Genomic DNA, 26,202 nt, shown 5'->3' on the forward strand with positions numbered 1-26,202 from the left:
AATTTTCTCCTTCACTTTGCTGCCATTCCTGTGAAACACCTAAAGGGTTAAAATGCTGACTGAATGTCATTTTGAATACTTTGGGGGGGGGGTGCAGTTTTTATAATGGGGTCATTTGTGGGGTATTTCTAAGATGAAGACCCTTCAAATCCACTTCAAACCTGAACTGGTCCCTGAAAAATTGTGATTTTGGAAATTGTGAAAAATTGGAAAATTGCTGCTGAACTTTGAAGCCCTCTGGTGTCTTCCAAAAGTAAAAACATGTAAATTTTATGATGCAAACATAAAGTGGACATATTGTATATGTGAATAAAAAAAAAAAATGATTTGGAATATCCATTTTCCTTACAAGCAGAGAGCTTCAAAGTTAGAAAAATGCAAAATTTTCAATTTTTTCATCAAATTTTGGAATTTTGCACTAAGAAACGATGCAAGCATCGACAAAATTTTACCAATAACATAAAGTAGAATATGTCACAAAAAAATCATCTAGGAATCAGAATGATAACTAAAAGCATTCCAGAGTTATTAATGTTTAAAGTGACAGTGGTCAGATGTTCAAAAAACGCTCTGGTCCTAAGGTGTAAAATGGCCTGGTCCTTAAGGGGTTAAGGAAACAGTTCAGGGTCACATATGGGGTATTTCCGTACTCGGGAGAAATTGCACTACAAATTTTGGGGGGCTTTTTCTCCTTTTACCCCTTATGGAAAGGAAAATTTGGGGGCTACACCAGCCTGTTAGTGTAACATTTTATTTTTTATTTTTTTACACTAACATGCTGGTGTTGCCCCATACTTTTTATTTTCACAAGCGCTAAAAGGAAAAAAAAGACCCCCAAAATTTGTAACGCAATTTCTCCTGAGTACAGAAATACCCCATATGTGGGCACAAAATGCTCTGCGGGTGCACAACAAGGCTCATGAGTGAGAGTGCACTATGTACATTTGAGGCCTAAATTGGTGATTTGCACAAGGGTGGCTGATTTTACAGCGGTTCTGACATAAACGGCATATACGGTATGTGGGGGGGGGGTTGAGGGTGACAAAACTGCTGATGCGGCCCCTGATGAATTTGAGTTTGACACCCCTGCCTTAAGGAATCGGAAGTTTTTTGCAATTCTGACCACTGTCACTTTAAACATTAATAACTCTGGAATGCTTTTAGTTATCATTCTGATTCTGAGATTATTTTTTCGTGACATATTCCACTTTAACATAGTGGAAAAATTTTATGGTAACTTGCATCCTTTCTTGGTGAAAAATCCCAAAATTTGATGAAAAAAATGAAAATTTTTCAATCAAATTTTTTGAAAACTTTGAAGCTCTCTGCTTGTAAGGAAAATGGATACACCAAATAATATTTTTTTTATTCACATATACAATATGTCTACTTTATGTTTGCATCATAAAATGTATGAGTTTTTACTTTTGGAAGACACCAGAGGGCTTCAAAGTTCAGCAGCAATTTTCCAATTTTTCACAAAATTTTCAAACTCGATATTTTTCAGGGACCAGTTCAGGTTTGAAGTGGATTTGAAGGGTCTTCATATTAGAAATACCCCATAAATGACCCCATTATAAAAACTACACCCCCCAAAGTATTCAAAATGACAGTCAGTGTTTTAACCCTTTAGGTGTTTCACAGGAATAGCAGCAAAGTGAAGGAGAAAATTCAAAATCTTAATTTTTTTTACACTCGCATGTTCTTGTAGACCCAATTTTTTAATTTTTGCAAGTGGTAAAAGGAGAAAATTTTTGCTTGTATTTGTAGCCCAATTTCTCTCGAGTAAGCACATATGTCATATGTCTATGTAAAGTGTTCAGCGGGCGCAGTAGAGGGCTCAGAAGCGAAGGAGCGATAAGGGGATTTTGGAGAGAACATTTTTCTGAAATGGTTTTTGGGGGGCATGTCACCTTTAGGAAGCCCCTAGGGTGTCAAAACAGCAAAAAAACCACATGGCATACCATTTTGGAAACTAGACCCCTCGGGGAATGTAACAAGGGATAAAGTTAGCCTTAATACCCCACAGGTGTTTCATGACTTTTGCAAATGTAAAAAATAAAATATATTTTTATTTTTTTTTACCTAAAATGCTTGTTTTCCCAAAAATTTTACATTTTTAAAAAGGGTAATAGCAGAAAATACCCCCCAAAATTTGAAGCCCAAGTTCCCCCGATTCAGAAAACACCCCATATGGGGGTGAAAAGTGCTCTGCTGGCGCACTACAGGTCTCAGAAGAGAAGGAGTCACATTTGGCTTTTTGAAAGCAAATTTTGCTCTGGGGGCATGCTGCATTTAGGAAGCCCCTATGGTGCCAGGACAGCAAAAAAAAAAAAAACCCACATGGCATACTATTTTGAAAACTAGACCCCCTCGGGGAACGTAACAAGGGGTTAAGTGAACCTTTATACCCCACAGGTATTTCACGACTTATGCATATGTAAAAAAAAAAAATTATTTTTACCTAAAATGCTTGTTTTCCCAAAAATTTTACATTTTTAAAAAGGGTAAAAGCAGAAAATACCCCCCAAAATTTGTAACACAATTTCTCCCGAGTACGGCGATACCCCATATGTGTCCCTAAACTGTTGACTTGAAATACGACAGGGCTCCAAAGGGAGAGCGCCATGCCCATTTGAGGCCTAAATTAGGGACTTGGATAGGGGTATTCTACGACAGTGATTCCCAAACAGGGTGCCTCCAGCTGTTGCAAAACTCCCAGCATGCCTGGACAGTCAGTGGCTGTCTGGTCATACTGGGAGTAGTTTTGCAACAGCTGGAGGCTCCGTTTTGGAAACAGTGGCGTACCAGACGTTTTTCATTTTTATTGGGGAGGGGGGCTGTGTAGGGGTATGTGTATATGTAGTGTTTTTTACTTTATTTTCTGTTAGTGTAGTGTTTTTAGGGTACAGTGACAAGAGCTGAGGTTCACAGTAGTTTCTCGCTGGCAGTTGGAGCTGCGGCAGAAAATTTGCCGCAGCTCAAACTTGCAGCCGGATACTACTGTAAACCTCCGCCCCTGTGAGTGTACCCTGGGGAGGGGGGAACATCCAGCTATTGCACAACTACAACTCCCAGCATGCGCTGACAGACTGCACATGCTGAGTGTTTTAGTTTTGCAACAGCTGTAGGCACACCGGTTATGTATCACTGAGTTTGTGACCTAACTCAGTGTTTCACAACCAGTGTTCCTCCAGCTGTTGCAAAACTACAACTCCCAGCATGTACGGTGCATGCTGGGAGTTGTAGTTTGCAAGAGCTGGAGGCACACCGGTCGTGAAACACTGAGTTAGGTAAAAAAAAACAAAACTGAGTTTCACAACCAGTGTGCCTTCAGCTGTTGCAAAACTACAACTCTCAGCAGTCACCGACAGCCAACGGGCATGCTGGGAGTTGTAGTTTTGCAACCAGTAGATGCACCACTACAACTCCCAGCATGCAGTTTAGCTGTTTGTGCAAGCTGGGAGTTGTAGTTCTACAACAGCTGAAGGTACACTTTTCCATAGAAAAAATGTGCCTCCAGCTGTTGCAACACTATACGTCGCAGCATGCCCATAAGGGCATGCTGGGAGATGTGGTGGTCTGCCTCCTTCTGTTGCATAACTACAGCTCCCAGCATGCCCTTTTTGCATGCTGGGAGCTGTTGCTAAGCAACAGCAGGAGGCTGTCACTCAGCTCCAACTGCTACTCCACGCCGCCGCTGCAGGTCAGTCCCTCGCCGCCGCCGCTCCTGGGGCCCCGATCCCAACAGGGACACCAGGGATCGGGATCCCCAGCTGCCGGGGTCCTCTTCCCACACCCGATCACGTCCTCCGGAAGAGGGGCGGAGCGGGTTGCGGGAGTGACACCCGCAGCAGGTGCCCTGAATCAGGGCGATCGTGAGGTGGCACCAGTGCCACCTCACCCCTGCTGGCTATGGCTGTTCGGGGCCGTCAGAGACCGGAATTCCCACGGGCGTATGGATACGCCCTGCGTCCTTAAGGACTCGGAATGCAGGGCGTAACCTGAAGAGGTTAAAGACTAGGGAACGGGGGTGCCCTGCATCCTTAACCGGTTAAATGGTGCAATTCTTGAGTAGTTTATAAAAAAAATATATATATATATATGTATAATAATAATAATAATAATTAGTCCCAGACAACCCTTTTAAAGTCAAAGAAGGCTAAAGCTCACAAGTGTGCACAAGAATTACTGAAACCATACTCTAATGCAGTGTTTCTCAAGTGCGGTCCTCAAGGTTATCCCAACAGGTCCCGTTTTCAGGATTTCCTTAGCCTTTCACAGGTGATATAACTGTGGTGATGCCGGATTCACTGACCAGAATTATATCACATGTGAAAGACTAAGGAAATCAAGAAAACATGACCTGTTGGGGGGGTCTTGAGGACCGCACTTGAGAAACACTGCTCTAACAAAAGAAGCACACATTTTACAATTTGCAATTAGAGAATACATACAGCCATTTTCTTTTTTTTGACAGGAGTTTTCCTTTAATACAAGTGTATTATGTATTAACCACACATGTACAATGTTAATTTTACAGCACTTGATTTATTTTAACCATTATATAAGGTCAGTATAGACAAAAAAAATTATAGATTTGCGGTTTTAATTAATACTTCTCAATCCCTCCCACAAATCTTCATTTTCAGAATTACTGAGACTGAAATACTGTGTTTAGGCCCTGCCAGACAACGGCAAAGGTTTGTGGGTAACAGGGCAATACAAGTCCATATTCTAGATCATTCCAAGTGCTTTCTTGTCAAGAAGCAATTAATTTAATGCTTTTTATTTCAGGTGCAATTCAGTAAAAGGAAATCCCCAGCTTCATTGTTAAAGGAAATATTAATGACATTTACAAGAGCTGTATTAAAATGCTTTAGGTGCTACCACTATGTGGAGCGGAAGTCCAATGTAAGGAAAGGGTTTAGAAATTTACTGGACCAAACACGTACAAATCGATAAATTCCATTTCTGTCCTTTTAACAATAATGTCACGTCTCAGCACCATAATTTACTTTGGATTGATAAAGAAATAGTCAATCCAGAAATTCTTACCATCAATTACTCATATTTCATCAGTAACTGTAGCCAGTCCTGACAAGGACCTATTCATCCCACATTGGGTATTAGTGGGGCAGTATAAGAAGGTCAAATAAGGTGTCCAAAGCACAAACTGAAGAATAATGGCACTGGTTTTAAATATCTTCTAGTGTCAGACACCCCTTAAGAACAGCAAAAAACAAGCCCTGTAAAAAGAAAAGTTTTTTTCAGCAGCAAATGCAGACAGGGGGCATATGTGCCTATGTCAGGGAGAGGACGATCTGCGTGTGTACTGCACTCTGTATCTGGTGACTGTCATGCCATGAACCTCAGACATTTCACAGACAGTCTTGCAAGGAACCATGTCCTCATCTTCTTCTCCAGTCAGCCAGTCCTGCACCAGTTCAGCTGCTCTAGGACTGACGTTCTCCTGTAGCCAGCTGTTGTGCCAAGCAGCAAACTTCTCGTGATGCTTCTGGAAGACCATCGGCTGAAACTACACAGAAAAAGACAAACATTTTTAATGAGTAAATTGTACTACCATCATTGCTGGGAGGTTGAAATGGTAGTCTGTATTGAAATAAGCCATTGAGGAATACCACACAGAAGTTGAAATTCCTTACTGCCTTATAAATAGCTTTATAGTAGCGTGTTCGGGAGGGAGGAATCCCGGCAGGGGTCTCCTATTCTTCCCGCGGGTAACAGTTTCGGGGCTGCAGCGCTACAACGGCAGAGTGGAAATTAGCAGTCGGAGCTTTTTTTGAGATTAATGATAACTTTTTATTAAAAAAGTCATAAAAAGGATCAGGTATGGACAACGCATTTCGGAGGGGCTCCCTCCTTCGTCAGGTCCGCTTTACAGTGTGTTCAAACATTGTACAGTATATATACACATACATTCATACATTAACATTTGAATTTGGCAGGTTCGATTTCCATTGGAGGCCGAGTCTGTGACGTCAGCCTCCCCTTCTTGTGGTGGTGTGTAGGACAGAGTGGGGTAGCTCTATAACACTGTGATTTTTTGCCCATTGTGGTCTATGGAGAACTCTCGACAGAGGAGATGAATGCTGTACAGGAGGAAGGGGGTTGCGGAGTGGATGGAAGACCCTGCTGTGGGTTATAATTCCGGGCAGATTGTGAATGTGTAGTAATTCTTTAATTTATGTGTGTCAGATCTAGGTCAATTGACATGGGAACTGGGTCAATAGGATGCCTTATATGGTGAAGGCATTAATTGAAAAGGGATGTATTGTATTGAGGCTTGTTGTGTAAATGAATGGATGGTTTGTAATGTGAGTAATGTTCTGAATGAGTGGTGTTGTGGTTTGCCAGTAGATGGCAGCAGTGTATTACAAGTGTGCTGCAGTGTGGAAAGGAAACACTCGCATTTTGCAATGAGTGGATACAATTAAATTTGCAAAGTTGTGGCAGAGTATATGGTATTTACATAAATCAGTCATTCACCGTGCAATAAGAAAAACAGGAGGGTATTAAACTTAGTCAAACATACACCTTAACCGACATTATAAATAGCTTTGGCATTATTAGATTGAATTCCCATTTAAATTCCCAATTGGTATAATACCTTAAAGAGTTACTTTTATAACAACTTTTAACATGTCGCCAGTTTTAACATTTGCCACTAGTCACTGGAGGGCAAGGGCCTGGGGCACTGCCTTGCAGTGGGTGGTAAAAGCATAAAAGAAGAAAATAAAATAAAAATGTTTAATTGTTTTTCCGATCCCCTACTAGCATGTTAAAGGAGATATCCAGTGGTGACTCAGTGGTTAACAACTTATCCCCTATCCTAAGGATAGGGGATAAGTTGCAGATCGCGGGGGGTCCGACCGCTGGGGCCCCCTGCGATCTCCTGTACGGAGCCCCGACAGCCCGCGGGAAGGGGGCGTGTCGACCTCCGCACGAAGCGGCGGTCGACACGCCCCCACAATACAACTCTATGGCAGAGCCGGAGCGCTGCCTTCGGCAATCTCCGGCTCTGCCATTGAGATGTATTGAGGGGGCGCTGGGGCCCTGTACAGAGAGATTGCAGGGGGCCCCAGCGGTCGGACCCCCCGCGATCTGAAACTTATCCCCTATCCTTAGGATAGGGGATAAGTTTTTCACCACTGGACTACCCCTTTAAGCCTCCTGCTAAACATGCTAGTAAATCTGTCATGTTGTGGAGTTGGGGGGGCATGGGAGACATGGCAAGGCAGTCTCGGTCAGATGGAGAGCACACAGAAGTGTTATTCTTTCTTGAGCTTTACACTCTGCAGGCAGCTCCCCCTTATTTTCTATGCTGCTCCTCTGCACCCCCATAGTTTCCTACCAGAAGCAAAATAAACTGTCAGAACACTGCAGCCTGCCTTCCTGCTGTCTGACTCCACTGAAAGGAGAGGAGGCAGAGGCTGCCAACTACATAAAGGAGTATTAGAGTAGAATTCTCCACCGCTGAAATTCCCCACGGAAGACCCATTCACACCAATGGTAATGTTCACAAAGCAAATTTCATAACCCTTTCAATTTTCCACCTAAAAATCCATATTATGGCTTATTTTTTGCGTCACCAATTCTACTTTGCAGTGACATTAGTCATTTTACCCAAAAATGCACGGCGAAACGGGAAAAAAAATCATTGTGCGACAAAATTGAAAAAAAAAACGCCATTTTGTAACTTTTGGGGGCTTCCGTTTCTACGCAGTGCATATTTCGGTAAAAATTACACCTTATTATTCTGTAGGTCCATACGGTTAAAATAATACCCTACTTATATAGGTTTGATTTTGTCGCACTTCTGGAAAAAATCATAACTACATGCAGGAAAATTTATACGTTTAAAAATGTCATCTTCTGACCCCTATAACTTTTTTATTTTTCCACGTACGGGGCGGTTTGAGTGCTCATTTTTTGCGCCGTGATCTGAAGTTTTTATCGGTATGATTTTTGTTTTGATCGGACTTTTTGATCACTTTTTATTCATTTTTTAATGGTATAAAAATTGACCAAAATACGCTTTTTTGGACTTTGGAATTTTTTTGCGCGTACGCCATTGACCGTACGGTTAATTAATGATATATTTTTATAGTTCGGATATTTACGCACGCGGCGATACCACATATGTTAATTTTTTTTTTTTTTTTACACTGTTTTTTATTTTTTATGGGAAAAGGGGGGTGATTCAAACTTTTATTAGGGAAAGGGTTAAATGACCTTTATTAACACTTTTTTTTAACATTTTTTTTGCAGTGTTATAGGTCCCATAGGGACCTATAACACTGCACACACTGATCTCTTACACAGATCACAGGCGTGTATTAACACGCCTGTGATCAGTGTTATCGGCGCTTGACTGCTCCTGCCTGGATCTCAGGCACGGAGCAGTCATTCGCCGATCGGACACCGGGGAGGCAGGTAAGGGCCCTCCTCCCGGTGTCCGGTCAGCTGTTCGGGACGCCGCGATTTCACCGCGGCAGTCCCGAACAGCCCGACTGAGCAGCCGGGTCACTTTCAGTTTCACTTTAGAAGCGGCGGTCAGCTTTGACCGCCGCTTCTAAAGGGTTAATACCGCACATCGCCACGATCGGCGATGTGTGGTATTAGCCGCGGGTCCCGGCCGTTGATTAGCGCCGGGACCGACGCGATATGATGCGGGATCGCGGCGCGATCCCGCTTCATATCGCGGGAGCCGGCGCAGGGCGTAAATATACGTCCTGCGTCGTTAAGGGGTTAAATTTAAATGGGCACTGTCAGATACAATAACTTTTGATGTTATAAAGCATGCAAAAATAATATGTTTTGCAATTGCTTTCATCAGAAAATTTTCAGTATTTCATACTGAAAAAGCCAGTCAAAAAAGTGGCGACTAGGGGTCCCCCTGCCTCCTGGGACACATACCAGTTTTCTGTACCAGTGGTCATGGACACCATGAGTGATTGATAGGGCTGAAGGCAGGTCCAGAGCTGCTGTGCTTGCTCCAGGCACACTGCGAGTCAGAGCAGAGTGAGGGAGGGGGGAGGAGTCATCACAGTGAGGAGAAGAGAGGGACACACCCAATGAAACCTCACCGAGCAATGATGGCAAGTAAATAAAAAGGTAATTCTGAGATAAATATAGGTCGTAGACACAAATATTAGATGCACATGATCATGAGGAGGTACTGAGAAATGTATAACTTTTTTTTTTTTTTTTTGGGTGGGTGGGTATCGGACAGGTACGCTCCTGCGGATAAGGGATAAGTTGTTTTCGGATGCAGATTGCCTTTAAGTCACCTGCTCCCCATTCATACCTAAGAACTTGTAATACTAAAGTCACATGAGACCAGGGAGGGAAAATGGCTTATTGGGGCCAATTTGGATTTTTTCACTTAGGGGTGTACTCTCTTTTGTTGCCAAGATTTAGACAGTTATTCTGAGCAGACAGCAACATTAAAAAGGGCCCAGAAACATTAAGTGTGCACAGGCTTACAGATAAAATAAGCTTATAGGTACCTCCCTCGCTCATGTCTCACATGGTCCCCACGCTACCGCTGACACTTGGCTTCTCATTGCTGCAGATCATAGCTTCTATAGCTGACATAGCACACAGTGCCGCTTTGCCAAATCTCTGAGTGGTGTCCCGTCTCAGACAGTGACTTACAGGGCAGCAATGTGTACTACTTTAGCTGCAGATGCTACAATCTGCAGCTACGAAAATCCAAATGTCAGCAGCCACAGGCGGTACCTCGTGATACCGGAGTCCAGGTGGGAGCAAAGTAAAAGCTTTTATTAAAATTTTATTTGCAAGCCTGGGCAATCCTATGGATAACCCTATGAAACATTGTTATACAGGCAGTAGCAGAGTGTAATTTCTTCATTGTTATCACATAAAAAAAGATTACAGAAACGTGAGGGGTGTACTCATTTCTTGCCAATAGAAACTGTAAGGAATGATACACCTGTTTGATATATATATATCTATCTATCTATATATATCTATCTAATATATTATATATATATATATATATATATATATATATATATATATATATATATATATATATATTCAGCTTTAAAAGCAAACTTCTTCTCTCAGAGAGCCAGTTACCTCACCTAGCCCCATAAAGGGGAGTATTCCGACCTTTTGCCTAAGGGTGCATTCACACCATGTTTGTGAGAACGGCGCCAAGTCTTATTCATTTAAATGCTCCTTTTTGCCCTGTATCCGGTTTTGTGGCTGGACTGAAAACAGTAGCATACCATGGTTTTCAGTCCGGCCACAAAACTGGATACGGTAGCCGGATGGTGTGAATGCACCCTAAGACAGCATGAGCACAGCCCTAAACGTCATAGACATGTCAAAAGTTTTGATTGATCGGGGTCTAAGTGATTGTACCCCCAGCCATCGCTAGACGAAAGCAGATTCCCTGTGCAACCTGTTTAATTGCAGGAATTGGGTTCTACAGTAAGTCTAGGGAACTTATATGCTTATACCACCTTTATCGAGTGATCAGTGGCAGTCTTAGAATAAGGAGATTTTTGTACTCACCGTAAAATCTCTTTCTCTTAGCTCTCATTGGGGCACACCAAACTGATGGGTATATGCTCTTGCCACTAGGAGGCGCTAACACTCCCTGGCAGGATATACCCGCCCACTGGAAGAGAGGAAACCAGTTTTGTCACAAAGCAGAAGGAGAAGCCAACAAGAAATACGTCCGAAGGACCCTAGAAAAGAATCCCGGAGAAACAACTCAAGAACCGGAAAGAATAATCCGGAAAGGAAGAAGAAATGGGTGGGTGCGGTGTCCCCCAATGAGAACTACGAGAAAGAGATTTTATGGTGAGTACAAAAATCTCCTTTTCTCTGGCGCTCTTCATTGGGGGAGACCAAACTGATGGGACGTACCAAAGCAGTCCCCTAGGGTGGGAAAAATACAACCACCGGAAAGAAGGGATCAGTCCCAAGACTGAACCCCAGAGTCCACGGGGTCCGTGGACGAGCCCCCAGGTCGGAGATAGACCAGATCCGAAAATTGAGCTCCCAGAAGAACGCCTGACCAGGAAGAGGGACTAGGACCCCAAGGAAAAGGCCGACCTCTGGGGGGGACCAGACGAGAATCGATATGACATGGTCACCTGGAAAACAAACAACCCAAGAGGAGTAAGGAAAAGCAGACGTCCACAAAAAGGCACCGGACGACCACTACATAAAGGAAAATGAAGAAGAGAAGGAGTACAGTAGAGAAAAAAAAAAAAAAAAACGCCTCGCCTGATGGGCTAGCGGTGGAGTCTGGGTCGAAACAGAACACATGCCCAAGATCGGAACCAGCACCAAGGGTGAACTGTAAAAAGCTGCCTGAAAGGAAGGCATGCCACAGCAGCCAAGGACAGAGTCCAAACCAAGGACCAGAAAGCCAGAACGGGAACGGAGGGGGGGGGGGGGTGGGGGGCGGACAAAGGAGAGCCCAACTGGGACTCCCAGGGTCTGGGCGCAGGAAGGATTGTGCCCAGAGGCCCAGGTGACAGTGCAGTATAACTGACACAGACAAAAAAGGGAAAGAACTACTAACCTTTCCATGGAGATGGCACAAAGTCCTCCAGCAGAGGAGAAATGCCAGGCTGCGTGAAGCAGAAGAAAACCAAAAAGGTGGAAGAGAGCCAGGCAGCAAAGGCCGGCAAGCCCACAGCCCAGACAGGAAGAAACTCTGAGGAGGGCCCTCAGAAAGCCAAGGGCCCCACCGATATCCCACCTAAAAAGGGGGAAACAACGAGACAGCATCATCTCGGAAGCAGAAGCCAGTAAAGACCCGTGCCAAGCACCGTGATATCCACACCCCCTGTGGAAAGGCCATAGGACAAGAGGTGCGTGGACAGAGCCCCAGACTCTGGCCAGAGGGGCAACAGGAGACCGCAGAGGGAGCGGAAGCCAGGACACTGGAGCAGGGCAAAGATAGCAGTGGGGTACCAAGGCCACCACACACAGAACAAAAAAACTTAAACACCCCAAGGAAGAAGGAATGTAGCGCAGGAAACCTGCAGACACAGGTAGATTCACAGGGAAAAAGGGCGTCAAGAACCCGCAGATACGCACACAGCAGCACTGTCCCTGGAAAAGGACATCGGACGACAGCCGCGGCCATGAAGTAATGAGGAAGGACCAGGTGGTTTAGAAAAACATACAGATACAGTCCGGCTATGTGGCATAGGGACCATGGGCAGGTCAAGTCCCGCACACAGAAAACACAGCGAGAAGAGAGATACCAGCCGTCGAACAGGGTACACCCTGCCACTCAGAGTCTGATGAATGGAACAAACTCCATAGAGTGCCAAGCCGCCGCTCCGGAAAGGGTTAATGGGGAACCGGAACACGAGCCCCTGTGGCAGTTGCCGTGGGAGCCAGGCTGGTGCCCGCGTCACTCTGGGAACAGGAAGGGAGGGCGGGACAAACACCTCCAGCAGCGTGCGAGCGGCAGGGAGGTACTGCCGGCTCGCACGCTGGACGGGGAAGGAGAGGGGCGGAGCTAGCTGCCGTAATGGGGGAAAGGACCCCGGGAGGCGGCCATGTGCCGGCCGCACCTGTACTCGCACGGTGCGGTCGGCGCAAGAAGGTGAGCCACCCCATAAGGCACAAGGAACACCCCCTGGAGGAGCAACTGCTCAGAGCAGAGCACATAAGTGCCTGCCAAGCCGCCGCTCCTCCGGAAGGGGTTAATAGGGGGCCGGGACGCAAGCTCCTGCATTTGCCGCCCGTGATGCCCTCAGAACAGGGAAGGAGGGCGGGACAATCACCCCCAGCAGCGCGCAAGCTGAAGGGGAGGTACCGCCAGCTCGCGCGCTGAACGGGGAAGAAGAAGGGCGGAGTTCGCCACCGTGGAGACCCTGCTCGTGGCGGCCCAGAGAGGCAGCCATGTGCCGCCAGGGACCCGGCGGCAGCCGCCGCCGGAAGACAGAGTGCCGGCCGCACCTGCGCTCGCACGGTGCGGTCGGCATCAAACAGAGTAGCCGGTGAGAAGGCTCACCCCAGGTCCGGCACATGTCCTCCACCGAACCGTAAGAAAAAAAACACCCAGCCCCCCCAGGCAACCCGAGGGACCCCCAGTATGAAGCCCCCCCAATAAAGCAGAGTCCCAACCGCTAGGGGGAGGGGACCGCCAGATGGGAGATGCAGCCGAAGCTGCATAGAGGGGGTTAACCCTTCGCTGCCTGGACCCCAAACCCGCCAGCAACAGGGACCTATAGTGGCGGTCACGGGCGGATTGCTCGTTCGCCGAGGGGATGGGGGGGAAATATACTCACCTCAACCGCCACACTCACCCTCGAAGTTTTCGACCAGCTAGTGCCACCTGCCTTTTGCCTACATGGCGAACAGGGGCGAATGGGGGACCCGGACCCAGGGTACATCGCCAGGCGCTGGTTGTTGGTGAGGTGGGGTTAACGGGTCATTCCCATTCCAATGCACCATGCCCCTAGCTCGCATGTGGGGGATCAGGAAGCGCCATGCTCCTGTCGCCCAACGCTGGAAAAAATAAAAAAGGAGAGAAAAACTAAACTTTAGCCCTAAGCTAGGAAAATAATAAAGAAGATAAGGTCTGGAGAGCTCCAGACCTGTGTGCACCTCCTAACTGACACTAGATAAAACTGGTTTCCTCTCTTCCAGTGGGCGGGTATATCCTGCCAGGGATGAGCCGACTTTTTTTCCTAGTGTCAGCACCTCCTAGTGGCAAGAGCATATACCCATCAGTTCGGTGTCCCCCAATGAAGAGCGGCAGAGAAATATAAGTTATTTTTGTTCTTTTTAAAAAGACAGGGTCCATTTAAGGATGCAGCTATTCTGATCCTTGGTGGACACAGCCATATATTTTTGCATTTACACATCTGTTTAATTAATTGAATTCATTTTTATATCAATGTAGCTGGTCACTATAAGATGTATTTTTCGTTAAATGTACTAAACAAATTTTTAGTTTTTAAAGGGGGAAAAAAAATGAAGAAACGTTATAGAAAACATGAAAAACACTTGTAAAAATGTACCGTATTTTTCGTCCTATAGGACGCACCTGCGTATAAGACGCACCCAATTTTTAGGGGCAAAATCTAAAAAAAAATAAAGATTTTGAACCCAATAGTGGTCCTCAACCTGCGGACCTCCAGATGTTGCAAAACTGCCGTTGGCTGTCCGGGCATGCTGGGAGTTGTAGTTTTGCAACATCTGGAGGTCCGCAGATTGAAGACCACTGCATAGGAGGTAATACTCACGTGTCCCTGCCGCTCCGGACCCGTCACCCTAGATGTCGCTCCATCGCTGACGCCGTGTCCCCGTCGCTCTGGAACGTCTCTGCTGCCGGCCGGGTATCCTCGCTCTCCGTCGCCGCCATCACGTCGTTAACGCAAGCAGACGCACGTACGCGCCGACGTGATGACGAGGAAGGAGAGCGCCGGCATACAGGGGACCCCTGAACGGAGAAGACACCGAGGAGGCAGGTAAGGTCCCTCCCGGTGTCCTGTAAGCACTAACCAAGCTGTTCAGTCGGGCTGTTCGTGACCGCCGCGGTGAAATCGCAGCGGTCCCGAACAGCCCGACTGAACAGCCGGGTTAGTGTCACTTTCCCTTCAGACACGGCGGTCAGCTTTGATCGCCGCGTCTGAAGGGTTAATACAGGGCATCACCGCAATCGGTGATGTCCTGTATTAGCCGCGGGTCCCGGCCGTTGATGGCCGCAGGGACCGCCGCGATAGGGGTGTATTCGCCGTATAAGACGCACACACTTTTCCCCCCCAATTTTGGGGAAGAAAAAGTGCGTCTTATACGGCGAAAAATACGGTATACCATTTCTTAGGTTTTGCTACTGTCGCATAGTGGTATAAATGACATGTTAGCTTTATTCTGAGAGTCTGTACAATTATGGAGATACCTCAACTATATGTAAATTTATGTTTTACTACAAAAAAAAAAATGAATAAATAAACACACACACACTGCATACAAAACTGGTATATTGGGTACATATGACATTTTGAGGCAGAATAAATAGTAACTGCACTTTTCACATATTTTTACTTATTTTTTTTTTTAATGGTTAATGGTAGTCACAGTGCGGCTTAGGGGTTTTCCTATCTTCGGCTCCTCTGGCATTCAGAGTTAAAGGCGCACTACGGTGGAAAACTTCTTTTTTTTTTTTAAATCAACTGGTGCCAGAAAGCTTAACAGATTTGTAAATTACTTCTATTAAAAAATCTTAATCCTTCCAGTACTTATTAGCTGCCGAATACTACAGAGGAAATTATTTTCTTTTTGGAACACGGAGCTCTCTGCTGAATCACGAGCACAGTGCTCTCTGCTGACATCTCTGTCCATTTTAAGAACTGTCCAGAGTAGGAGAAAATCCCCATAGCAAGCATGCTGCTTTGGACAGTTCCTAAAATGTACAGAGATGTCAGCAGAGAGCACTGTGCTCGTGATGTCAGCTTTCTGTCACTAGTTGATTTAAAAAAAGTTTTCCACCGAAGTACCCCTTTAAGGAAACCGCATTGTTTTCACAGTTTGCGTAATACTCATTTAAGTCTATGCGAGTTACGTAAATTGCAGAACTCACTGGGCTTCAGCTATTTTCAGCTTCCTGACCCCCCCCCTCCAAAAACATGCCAGAAAAGGCTGGAAAGACTAGAAGAGAATACCCTTATATCTTTAGATATTGTGATAACTTTACAGTAGTAGCAATGTCAATTATTTACAGTTTTTTATGGTTTTTACTGATTAGCATACTAAACAACAAAAGGATGTTTATTTTATTCAACTTTTTTGTTTCTCTTTTTTAAGGCCCCCTAGGGGACAGGGATTCTACCAGCAGACGGTCTCAGACTGTTAATCAAGCATGACTGGGCAGGGAGAGGGCATAGAGAGCGTGACTAGAGCCACTGCATTCAAACCTTCATGACTGGTGGCAGTCATTTGTATAAGCTTTATGCAGCGCTACGTAAGGCATAGAAGAACAGCATCAGAACAGTGTGTGAGGCACCAGAGACCTGACAGGTGTTCTTTAACCCCTTAAGGACAAGGCCATTTTACACCTTAAGGACCAGAGCGTTTTTTGCAATTCTGACCACTGTCACTTTAAGCTTTAATAACTCTGGAATGCTTTTAGTTATCATTCTGATTCCGAGATTGTTTTTTCGTGACATATTCTACTTTAACTTAGTGGTAAAATTTTATGGTAACTTGCATCCTTTCTTGGTGAAAAATCCCCAAATTTGATGAAAAAAATGAAAATTTTGCATTTTTCTAACTTTGAAGCTCTATGCTTGTAAGGAAAATGGATATTCAAAAGAAAACATTTTTGGGTTCACATATACAATATGTCTACTTTATGTTTGCATCATAAAATTTATGAGTTTTTACTTTTGGAAGACACCAGAGGGCTTCAAAGTTCAGCAGCAATTTGGAAATTTTTCACAAAATTTTCAAACTCGCTATTTTTCATGGACCAGTTCAGGTTTGAAGTGGATTTGAAGGGTCTTCATATTAGAAATACCCCATAAAAGACCCCATTATAAAAACCACACCCCCCAAAGTATTCAAAATGACATTCAATAAGTGTATTAACCCTTTAGGTGTTTCACAGGAATAGCAGAAAAGTGAAGGAGAAAATTCACAATCTTCATTTTTTACACTCGCATGTTCTTGTAGACCCAATTTTGGAATTTTTGCAAGGGGTAAAAAGGAGAAAATTTTTACTTGTATTTGAAACCCAATTTCTCTCGAGTAAGCACATACCTCATATGTCTATGTTAATTGTTCGGCGGGCGCAGTAGAGGGCTCAGAAGGGAAGGAGCGTCAAATGGTTTTTGGGGGGCATGTCACCTTTAGGAAGCCCCTATGGTGCCAGGACAGCAAAAAAAAAAAAAACACATGGCATACCATTTTGGAAACTAGACCCCTCAGGGAACGTAACAAGGGGTAAAGTGAACCTTAATACCCCACAGGTGATTCACGACTTTTGCATATGTAAAAAAAAAAAAAAAAAAAAAAAAAAATGTTTTACCTAAAATGCTTGGTTTCCCAAAATTTTTACATTTTTAAAAAGGGTAATAGCAGAAAATACCCCCCCAAAATTTGAAGCCCAATTTCTCCCGATTCAGAAAACACCCCATATGGGGGTGAGAAGTGCTCTGCTGGCGCACTACAGGTCTCAGAAGAGAAGGAGTCACATTTGGCTTTTTGAAAGCAAATTTTGCTCTGGGGGCATGCCGCATTTAGGAAGCCCCTATGGTGCCAGGACAGCAAAAAAAAAAACACATGGCATACCATTTTGGAAACTAGACCCCTCCTCGGGGAACGTAACAAGGGGTAATGTGAACCTTAATACCCCACAGGTGATTCACAACTTTTGCATATGTAAAAAAAAAAAAAAAAAAAAAAATTTTACCTAAAATGTTGGTTTCCCAAAAATTTTTGATTTTTAAAAAGGGTAATAGCAGAAAATCCCCCCCAAAATTTGAAGCCCAATTTCTCCCGAGTACGGCGATACCCCATATGTGGCCCTAAACTGTTGCCTTGAAATACGACAGGGCTCCAAAGTGAGAGTGCCATGCGCATTTGAGGCCTGAATTAGGGACTTGCATAGGGGTGGACATAGGGGTATTCTACGCCAGTGATTCCCAAATAGGGTGCCTCCAGCTGTTGTAAAAGTCCCAGCATGCCTGGACAGTCAGTGGCTGTCTGGTAATACTGGGAGCAGTTGTTTTGCAACAGCTGGAGGCTCCGTTTTGGAAACAGTGGCGTACCAGACGTTTTTCATTTTTATTGGGGAGGGGAGGGGGGCTGTGTAGGGGTATGTGTATATGTAGCGTTTTTTACTTTTTATTTTATTTTGTGTTAGTGTAGTGTAGTGTAGTGTTTTTAGGGTACAGTCGCACGGGCGGGGGGTTCACAGTAGTTTCTCGCTGGCAGTTTGAGAAGCGGCAGAAAATTTGCCTCAGCTCAAACTTGCAGCCGGATACTTACTGTAATCCTCCGCCCATGTGAGTGTACCCTGTACGTTCACATTGGGGGGGGAGGGGGCCAACATCCAGCTGTTGCAAAACTACAACTCCCAGCATGTAGGGTCTATAAGTGCATGCTGGGAGTTGTAGTTTTGCAACAGCTGGAGGCTCCGTTTTGGAAACGGTGGCGTACCAGACGTTTTTCATTTTTATTGTAGGGGTATGTGTATATGTAGTGTTTTTTTACTTTTATTTTATTGTGTGTTTGTGTAGTGTTTTTAGGGTACAGTCACACGGGCGGGGGGTTCACAGTAGTTTCTCGCTGGCAGCTTGAGCTGCAGCAGAAAATTTGCTGCAGCTCAAACTTGCAGCCGGATACTTACTGTAATCCTCCGCCCATGTGAGTGTACCCTGTACATTCACATTGGGGGGGGAGGGGGCCAACATCCAGCTGTTGCAAAACTACAACTCCCAGCATGTAGGGTCTATAAGTGCATGCTGGGAGTTGTAGTTTTGCAACAGCTGGAGGCTCCGTTTTGGAAACGGTGGCGTACCAGACGTTTTTCATTTTTATTGTAGGGGTATGTGTATATGTAGTGTTTTTTTACTTTTATTTTATTGTGTGTTTGTGTTGTGTTTTTAGGGTACAGTCACACGGGCGGGGGGTTCACAGTAGTTTCTCGCTGGCAGCTTGAGCTGCAGCAGAAAATTTGCTGCAGCTCAAACTTGCAGCCGGATACTTACTGTAATCCTCCGCCCATGTGAGTGTACCCTGTACATTCACATTGGGGGGGGGGGACATCCAGCTGTTGCAAAACTACAACTCCCAGCATGTACGGTCTATCAGTGCATGCTGGGAGTTGTAGTTTTGCAACAGCTGGAGACACAAAGGTTGTGAAACACCGAGTTTGGCAACAAACTCAGTGTTTTGCAACCAGTGTGCCTTCAGCTGTTGCAAAAGCTACAACCCCCAGCATGTACGGACAGCGGAAGGGCATGCTGGGTGTTGTAGTTATGCAACAGCGGGAGGCATACTACTTTGGCTGGGGATGCTGGGGATTGTAGTTATGCAACAGCTGGAGACACACTGGTTTGCTACTTAACTCAGTGTGCCTTCAGCTGTTGCAAAACTACAACTCTCAGTAGTCACCGACAGCCAACGGGCATGCTGGGAGTTGTAGTTATGCAACCAGCAGATGCACCACTACAACTCCCAGCATGCACTTAAGCTGTTTTTGCAAGCTGGGAGTTGTAGTTACACAACAGCTGAAGGTACACTTTTCCATAGAAAGAATGTGCCTCCAGCTGTTGCAAAACCATAAGTCCCAGCATGCCCATAAGTGCATGCTGGGAGTTGTGGTGGTCTGCCTCCTCCTGTTGCATAACTACAGCTCCCAGCATGCCCTTTTTGCATGCTGGGAGCTGTTGCTAAGCAACAGCAGGAGGCTGTCACTCACCTCCTGCTGCTGCTGGATCGCCGCACAGGTCAGTCCCGCCGCCGCCGCTGTCGTCGCTCCTGGGGCCCCGATCCCAACATTAACGCCGGGGATCGGGGTCCCCAGCACCAGGGGTGCACGTCCCGCACCCGCTCACGTCCTCCGGAAGAGGGGCGGAGCGGGTGCGGGAGTGACACCCGCAGCAGGCGCCCTGATTGGTCGGCCGGTAATCCGGCCGACGAATCAGGGCGATCGTGAGGTGGCACCAGTGCCACCTCACCCCTGCAGGCTCTGGCTGTTCGGGGCCGTCTCTGATGGGGCCCCGATCAGCCAGTAATTCCGGGTCACTGGAGACCCGATTGACCCGGAATGCCGCAGATCACTGGACTGAATTGGCATAATGACCCCCCTGGGCGATATGCCGCGATGCCTGCTGAACGATTTCAGCAGGCATCGGGCACTGGCTCCCCTCCGGCTAGCGGCAGGGGGCCGGGAAAGGACAGGACGTACTCCTACGTCCTCGGTCCTTAAGGACTCGGAAACGGGGGCGTAGGAGTACGTCCATTGTCCTTAAGGGGTTAAAGGGTGCTTTAAATATCAAATATGTTAAGTTGTTTTTTTATCAACTTGCTTACCTCTTTGGCTCTAGTCAGTGTTCCCCAGCGATACATATAATCTTCAGAGTTAACTATAAACATCATCTTGTGGCTGTTGAGCCTAAAGCGGCAGTCCATATTGCTGGCACTTTCCACTCCCATGAGTCGTTTCCATGAGCTTTTCACTTCATCCTTCATCATTCGCATGGTTCTGCATTGCCATCTTTGGAAATGTCTGATATTTCTGTGAATGAAAGTGGCATTTACTGTTTACTGCTTACTCTTGGCTAATTTCTGTATTGCAAAGTGGTAAACACTTGTTAAAGTGTACCGGTCAGTAGAGAATGCTATTAAATGTGTATTTGCAATATACATTGATTAAAAAATGTGTATATTTTTGGGTGAAAAAAACGCTGTCCCCGCAGCTATTGCCTGTGTGTCTCTATGAGGAGTCCAAAACCAGGAAATGAGGGCAGGAGAAGCAGGGCTCGGAGCAGGCTCCTGGCTTGTCAATAATCCTGATGTGTGAGCCAGAACCTCAGTGCACAGAGCCCTGCTTGTCCACCTTCACTTCCTGTATTTAGACTCCTCACAGAGACACACATGCAATAGGTGTAGGGACAAAAATATACACATTTTTTTTTATCAATGTATATTACAAACATACATATAATGGTATTATCTACATAATATAAAACGTTTTTGTTAACGACAGGTACACTTTAAAGAAATCAAGGTGGAGGCGTCAAGAGAACAGTAACTGTCTGTTTCCAATAGCAATCAATCACTAAGCCACTTTACTTTCTTATAATTCTTTTGAAAAATTAAAGCTGCACAGTAAATAGCTGCTATTGGCAACAGCTTTTTTTCTTCTTGTTAGTCCATTTTCGTGAATCTCCCCATAAGCCTACAGCCATCTGTTCAATTAAAACATGTAGCACTAAGATATTGCTTACCTCTGTAAAAGAACTGGCTTTAGCAGAAATCCTTCACTCTGGTTGTTTTGTTCATCTACATTGATGAATTGTTCAACATAACTGGATAAGTGCTGTAAAGGATTCGATAAGAGAGTATAACAAGACAAATATACAATGAAATCTCTTTAATTAGACCATCCAAAATTGCATTGTAAAAGGGGTTTTTAATAGGGGTGGTCTACGCAAAGAAAATGGGCATCATGCATAATGCACAGCGGACTGAAAATCCTCCGTCACACAATTAGTGCATTTTGTGTACATTGCTCTATGTCCAGCATGTAGCATGCCATCTCCATGAACTAGTCTAGTATTCTAACCTGTACTTCTGTAGGGTCTTCTGTCTGCACATCCTCTGTGTCAAGCAGCTCAATTGTCATGACCACCTGGCCCTGTCTTTGAAGAAACATCATCTGGCAAGGAGAAAAAGGAGTTAACGCATGTGTATCTTTATCCATTTGTTTTTAAAATGTTATGAATATATCAATGTTATTCTTCGCATAATCTAAATAAGGCATTCTCTGGTCCTAGTGACACTGTCAGATTCTACTCCCAAAAGCTGCACTAACACTTAAAGTGGTAATCCTTTTTTTGCATAATGAAAGTATACAGTCATGTCCATAAATGTTGCCAACCCCTGAAATTTTTCAAGAAAATGAAGTATTTGTTACAGAAAAGGATTGCAGTAACACATGTTTTGCTATACACATGTTTATTCCCTTTGTATGTATTGGAACTAAACCAAAAGAGGGAGGGAAAAAAGCAAATTGGACATAATGTCACACCAAACTCCAAAAATTGTCTGGACAAAGTTATTGGAACCCTATCAAAATTGTGGAAAAATAAGAATTTTTCAAGCATGTGATGCTCCTTTAAACTCACCTGGGGCAAGTAACAGGTGTGGGCAATATAAAAATCACACCTGAAAGCAGATAAAAAGGAGAGTAGTTCACTTAGTCTTTGCATTGTGTGTCTGTGTGTGCCACACTAAGCATGGATAACAGAAAGAGGAGAAGAGAACTGTCTGAGGACTTGAGAACCAAAATTGTGGAAAAATATCAACAATCTCCAGGTTACAAGTCCATCTCCAGAGATCTAGATTTGCCTTTGTCCACAGTGCGCAACATTATCAAGAAGTTTGCAACCCATGGCACTGTAGATAATCTCCCTGGGCATGGACGGAAGAGAAAAATTGATGAAAGGTGTCAACACAGGATAGTCCGGACGGTGGATAAGCAGCCCCAAACAAGTTCCAAAGATATTTAAGCTGTCCTGCAGGCTCAGGGAGCCTCAGTGTAAGCGCGAACTATCAGTCAACATTTAAATGAATTAAAGGCTATGGCAGGAGACCCAGGAGGACCCCACTGCTGAAACAGACATACAAAAGCAAGACTACATTTTGGCAAAATGAAGTGAAGGGTATGTTTTGCTGCTTCTGGCTCTGGGTGCCTTGAATGTGTGCAAGGCATCATGAAATCTGAGGATTACCAACGGATTTTGGGTCGCACTGTACAGCCCAGTGTCAGAAAGCTGGGTTTGCGTCCGAGATCTTGGTTCTTCCAGCAGGACAATGACCCCAAACATTGTCAAAAATCACCCAGAAATGTATGGCAACAAAGCACTGGAGAGTTCTGAAGTTGCCAGCAATGAGTCCAGATCTAAATCCCATTGAACACCTGTGGAGAGATCGTAAAATTGCTGTTGGGAAAAGGCACCCTTCCAATAAGAGAGACCTGGAGCAGTTTGCAAGGGAAGAGTGGTCCAACATTCCGGCAGAGAGGTGTAAGAAGATTATTGATGGTTATAGGAAGCAAAGGATTTCAGTTTTTTTTCCAAAGGGTGTGTAACCAAATATTAAGTTAAGGGTGGCAATAATTTTGTCCAGCCCATTTTTGGAGTTTCGTGTGATATTATGTCCAATTTGCTTTTTTTTCTCCCTTTTTTGGTTTAGTTCCAATACACACAAAGGGAATACATATGTGTATAGCAAAACATGTGTTACTGCAATCCTTTTCTGTAAGAAATACTTATTTTTCTTGAAAAATTTCAGGGGTGACAACATTTATGGCCATGACTGTAGGTGTCTGATAGTAGAGTCCAAGAAGTGCAAACCCCAATTACTGCTCTATATATTTAACGTATGCACGGATATCTACAATGAGTGCAAACAAGAGAGGGTGGAAATGCCTAATGACAGGACAATTCTCAGCATTAAAAGTATGCAGCAATCTTAGGACTACTGCTTCTTTCTGAAATATAGGTATACAGACAAGCCTAGATGGCGTGCACAGATCAGTATCATATGCTGCATGTTGTACAACCCCAATATAAAGTGATTTTTCTACTGCTGTAGGAGATCTAATTCATCTTGAAATCGCAGAAACCAGAATGCATGCTACTTAAATATTTTGGTAATACTTTATTAAGTTTTCTGCAAAACGACAATAAAAATTACCTTGAAGCAATTCTCATCTGCCATGCAGTGCTCTGCTTTCCACTGGTAACTGGTCTCCTTGGATGCTCTAACACATTGTGTGACCAGACTGCCTCCAGCTGCTCCCCTCTTTTTCTCACTCAGGTAAAGCTCCACCACTTTTAAGCAGATCTCATCACTCACCAGATGATGGAGCTAAGAGAGAAAACTGGTGGTTACACTACTGAACTACAATTAAACTTGCGAAATTACCATATGAAAGTCAATCTGTGAAGGCATATCAGCACTGGTAACCCATTACGTGAACAAAACACTGGATTTACCTGTCGTGTTATGTTCTGAATAAGTTTGTCCATGGTAAAGCCAATGTAAGCATGTATAGTGAACATCTCTCGCAATGTGTCCTCATAATGCGTGGGGTCTAGGTTTCCAACTAGAAGGTTCCTCACCATATCCAAGAATGCAGGATAATATTCTTCTAATTCCACCTCACCTAAAATGAAAAAGGGAAAATAAAACTGTTTCTGTTACCATTTCAAATAAAAACACAAGTTAAAAATCAATATAAATAAATGGTTCTGTAATAGAGAAGAGGACAAAGCTGCACGCTGAAGGAATAATATTTCTCTTGAATAAGTCTGGCTCCTCCACTCCCTAGCTATAAATGCAACACTTTAGCAGTTTACCAAGTACAAATATTTATTTATCCCTTCCTTATCACCCATCAGTGAAGAAAATAAAATTTTCATATATGAATCCCTAAGATCCACATGTAGAAGCAGACTTTTAGTCCATTGCTAGTAAACCACATTTACTGTATCATGCCCCACCCGCTTAGGCTAAGTTCACATCTGCGTCGGTGCTCTGTGAAAGACTCCTTTCCAGACACAAACAGACCTGAACCGTCAGTTGCATAACGGCCAGCAACAGGTCCCGTTAACTTCTGAATGGGGGTTGTCGGGTTACCGTCAGGTCTCTATGGAGCAGAGTGCTGTACTCTGTTCACTTATTATAGGAGGTTTGAAGGTAGCAGAGCAATGGATAGAAGATAACTTTTAATCTTGAGATAACCCCTTAAAGACATGGGGTTAATTTATTTTTATTGCTCTTCGTATTCTGAAAATCATAACGCTTTCAATTTTCCACTTAACCCCTTAAGGGCCAAGGACGTACCGGTACGTCCTTGGTCCTGCTCTTCTGATATAATGCGGGGTTACACAGTAACCCCGCGTCATATCACGGCGGGCCCAGCGTCATAGTGAAGCCGGGACCCGCCTCTAATAGCGTGCAGCGCCGATCGCGGCGCCGCACGCTATTAACCCTTTAGCCGCGCGCTCAGAGCTGAGCCGCGCGGCTAAAAGTGAAAGTGGCCGGCTAGCTCAGTCGGGCTGTTCGGGATAGCCGCGGCTAATCGCGGCATCCCGAACAGCTGACAGGACAGCGGGAGGGCCCTCCCTGCCTCCTCGCTCCTCCGGAGGGCCCTACCTGCCTCCTCGCTGTCCGATCGCCGAATGACTGCTCAGTGCCTGAGATCCAGGCATGAGCAGTCATGCGGCAGAATCGTTGATCACTGGTTTCCTATGAGAAACCAGTGATCAATGACGAAGATCAGTGTGTGCAGTGTTATAGGTCCCTATGGGACCTATAACACTGCAAAAAAAAAGGAAAAAAAAAAGGTAAAAAAAAAAGATCATTTAACTCCTCCCCTATTAAAAGTTTGAATCACCCCCCTTTTCCAATAAAAAAAAAAAAACACAGTGTAAATAAAAATAAACATATATGGTATCACCGCTTGCGGAAATGTCCGAATTATAAAAATATATCATTAATTAAACCGCTCGGTCAATGGCGTGCGCGCAAAAAAATTCCAAAGTCCAATATAGTGCATTTTTTGGTCACTTTTTATATCATTTAAAAATGAATAAAAAGCGATCAATAAGTCCTATCAATGCAAAAATGGTACAGTTAAAAACTTCAGATCACGGCGCAAGAAATGAGCCCTCATACCGCCCCATACACGGAAAAATAAAAAAGTTATAGGGGTCAGAAGATGACAATTTTAAACGTATTAATTTTCCTGCATGTAGTTTTGATTTTTTCCAGAAGTCCGACAAAATCAAACCTATATAAGTAGGGTATCATTTTAATCGTATGGACCTACAGAATAAAAATCAGGTGTAATTTTTACAGAAAAATGTACTACGTAGAAACGGAAGCCCCCAAAAGTTACAAAACAGCGTTTTTTTTTTTTCAATTTTGTCGCACAATGATTTTTTTTCCCGTTTCACCGTAGATTTTTGGGCAAAATGACTGACGTCATTACAAAGTAGAATTGGTGGCGCAAAAAATAAGCCATCATATGGATTTTTAGGTGCAAAATTGAAAGAGTTATGATTTTTTAAAGGCAAGGAGCAAAAAACGAAAATGCAAAAACAGAAAAACCCCCGGTCCTTAAGGGGTTAAAGACCCATATAAGGGCTTTATTTTGCGCCACCAACTGTAATTTGTAATGACATCACAAATTTTTCCACCAAGTCTACAGCGAAATGAAAAAAAAACAAAAAAAATATTGGTGGTAAGATATTGGAAGAAAAATAAAAAATGAAAGCAATTTAGCAAACTTTTCTACGCTTCTACGCAGAGCACTTTTCGGTACAAATGATATGTTACATTTGTTCTGTAGGTCCATAAGATTAGAATGAAACCCAACTTATATAGGTTTGTTTTATTTTACTACTTAAAATTTTTTTTTTAACTTTTTGT

General features: G+C 44.3%; 1 protein-coding gene across 3 annotated transcripts in view; it reads right to left on the reverse strand.

The window, feature by feature from the left end:
• Positions 1–4,933: 4,933 nt before the first annotated feature.
• SIN3B (SIN3 transcription regulator family member B) overlaps positions 4,934–26,202 on the reverse strand; it is a 77,767-nt gene continuing 56,498 nt past the window's right edge. For all 3 annotated transcript variants that reach the window (XM_056518153.1, XM_056518150.1, XM_056518152.1), the window contains exons 15-20: positions 23,763–23,932; positions 23,461–23,634; positions 21,326–21,418; positions 20,988–21,079; positions 20,071–20,275; positions 4,934–5,539 (exon numbers count right to left, since the gene is read on the reverse strand). In XM_056518153.1, the coding sequence (XP_056374128.1) occupies positions 5,309–5,539; positions 20,071–20,275; positions 20,988–21,079; positions 21,326–21,418; positions 23,461–23,634; positions 23,763–23,932 (965 nt within the window). In that variant the 3' untranslated portion in view covers positions 4,934–5,308. The remainder of the gene's footprint in view (positions 5,540–20,070; positions 20,276–20,987; positions 21,080–21,325; positions 21,419–23,460; positions 23,635–23,762; positions 23,933–26,202) is intronic.

The sequence above is a fragment of the Hyla sarda genome, chromosome 1 (genome assembly GCF_029499605.1).
Source record: "Hyla sarda isolate aHylSar1 chromosome 1, aHylSar1.hap1, whole genome shotgun sequence".
Taxonomy (NCBI): Eukaryota; Metazoa; Chordata; class Amphibia; order Anura; family Hylidae; genus Hyla; species Hyla sarda.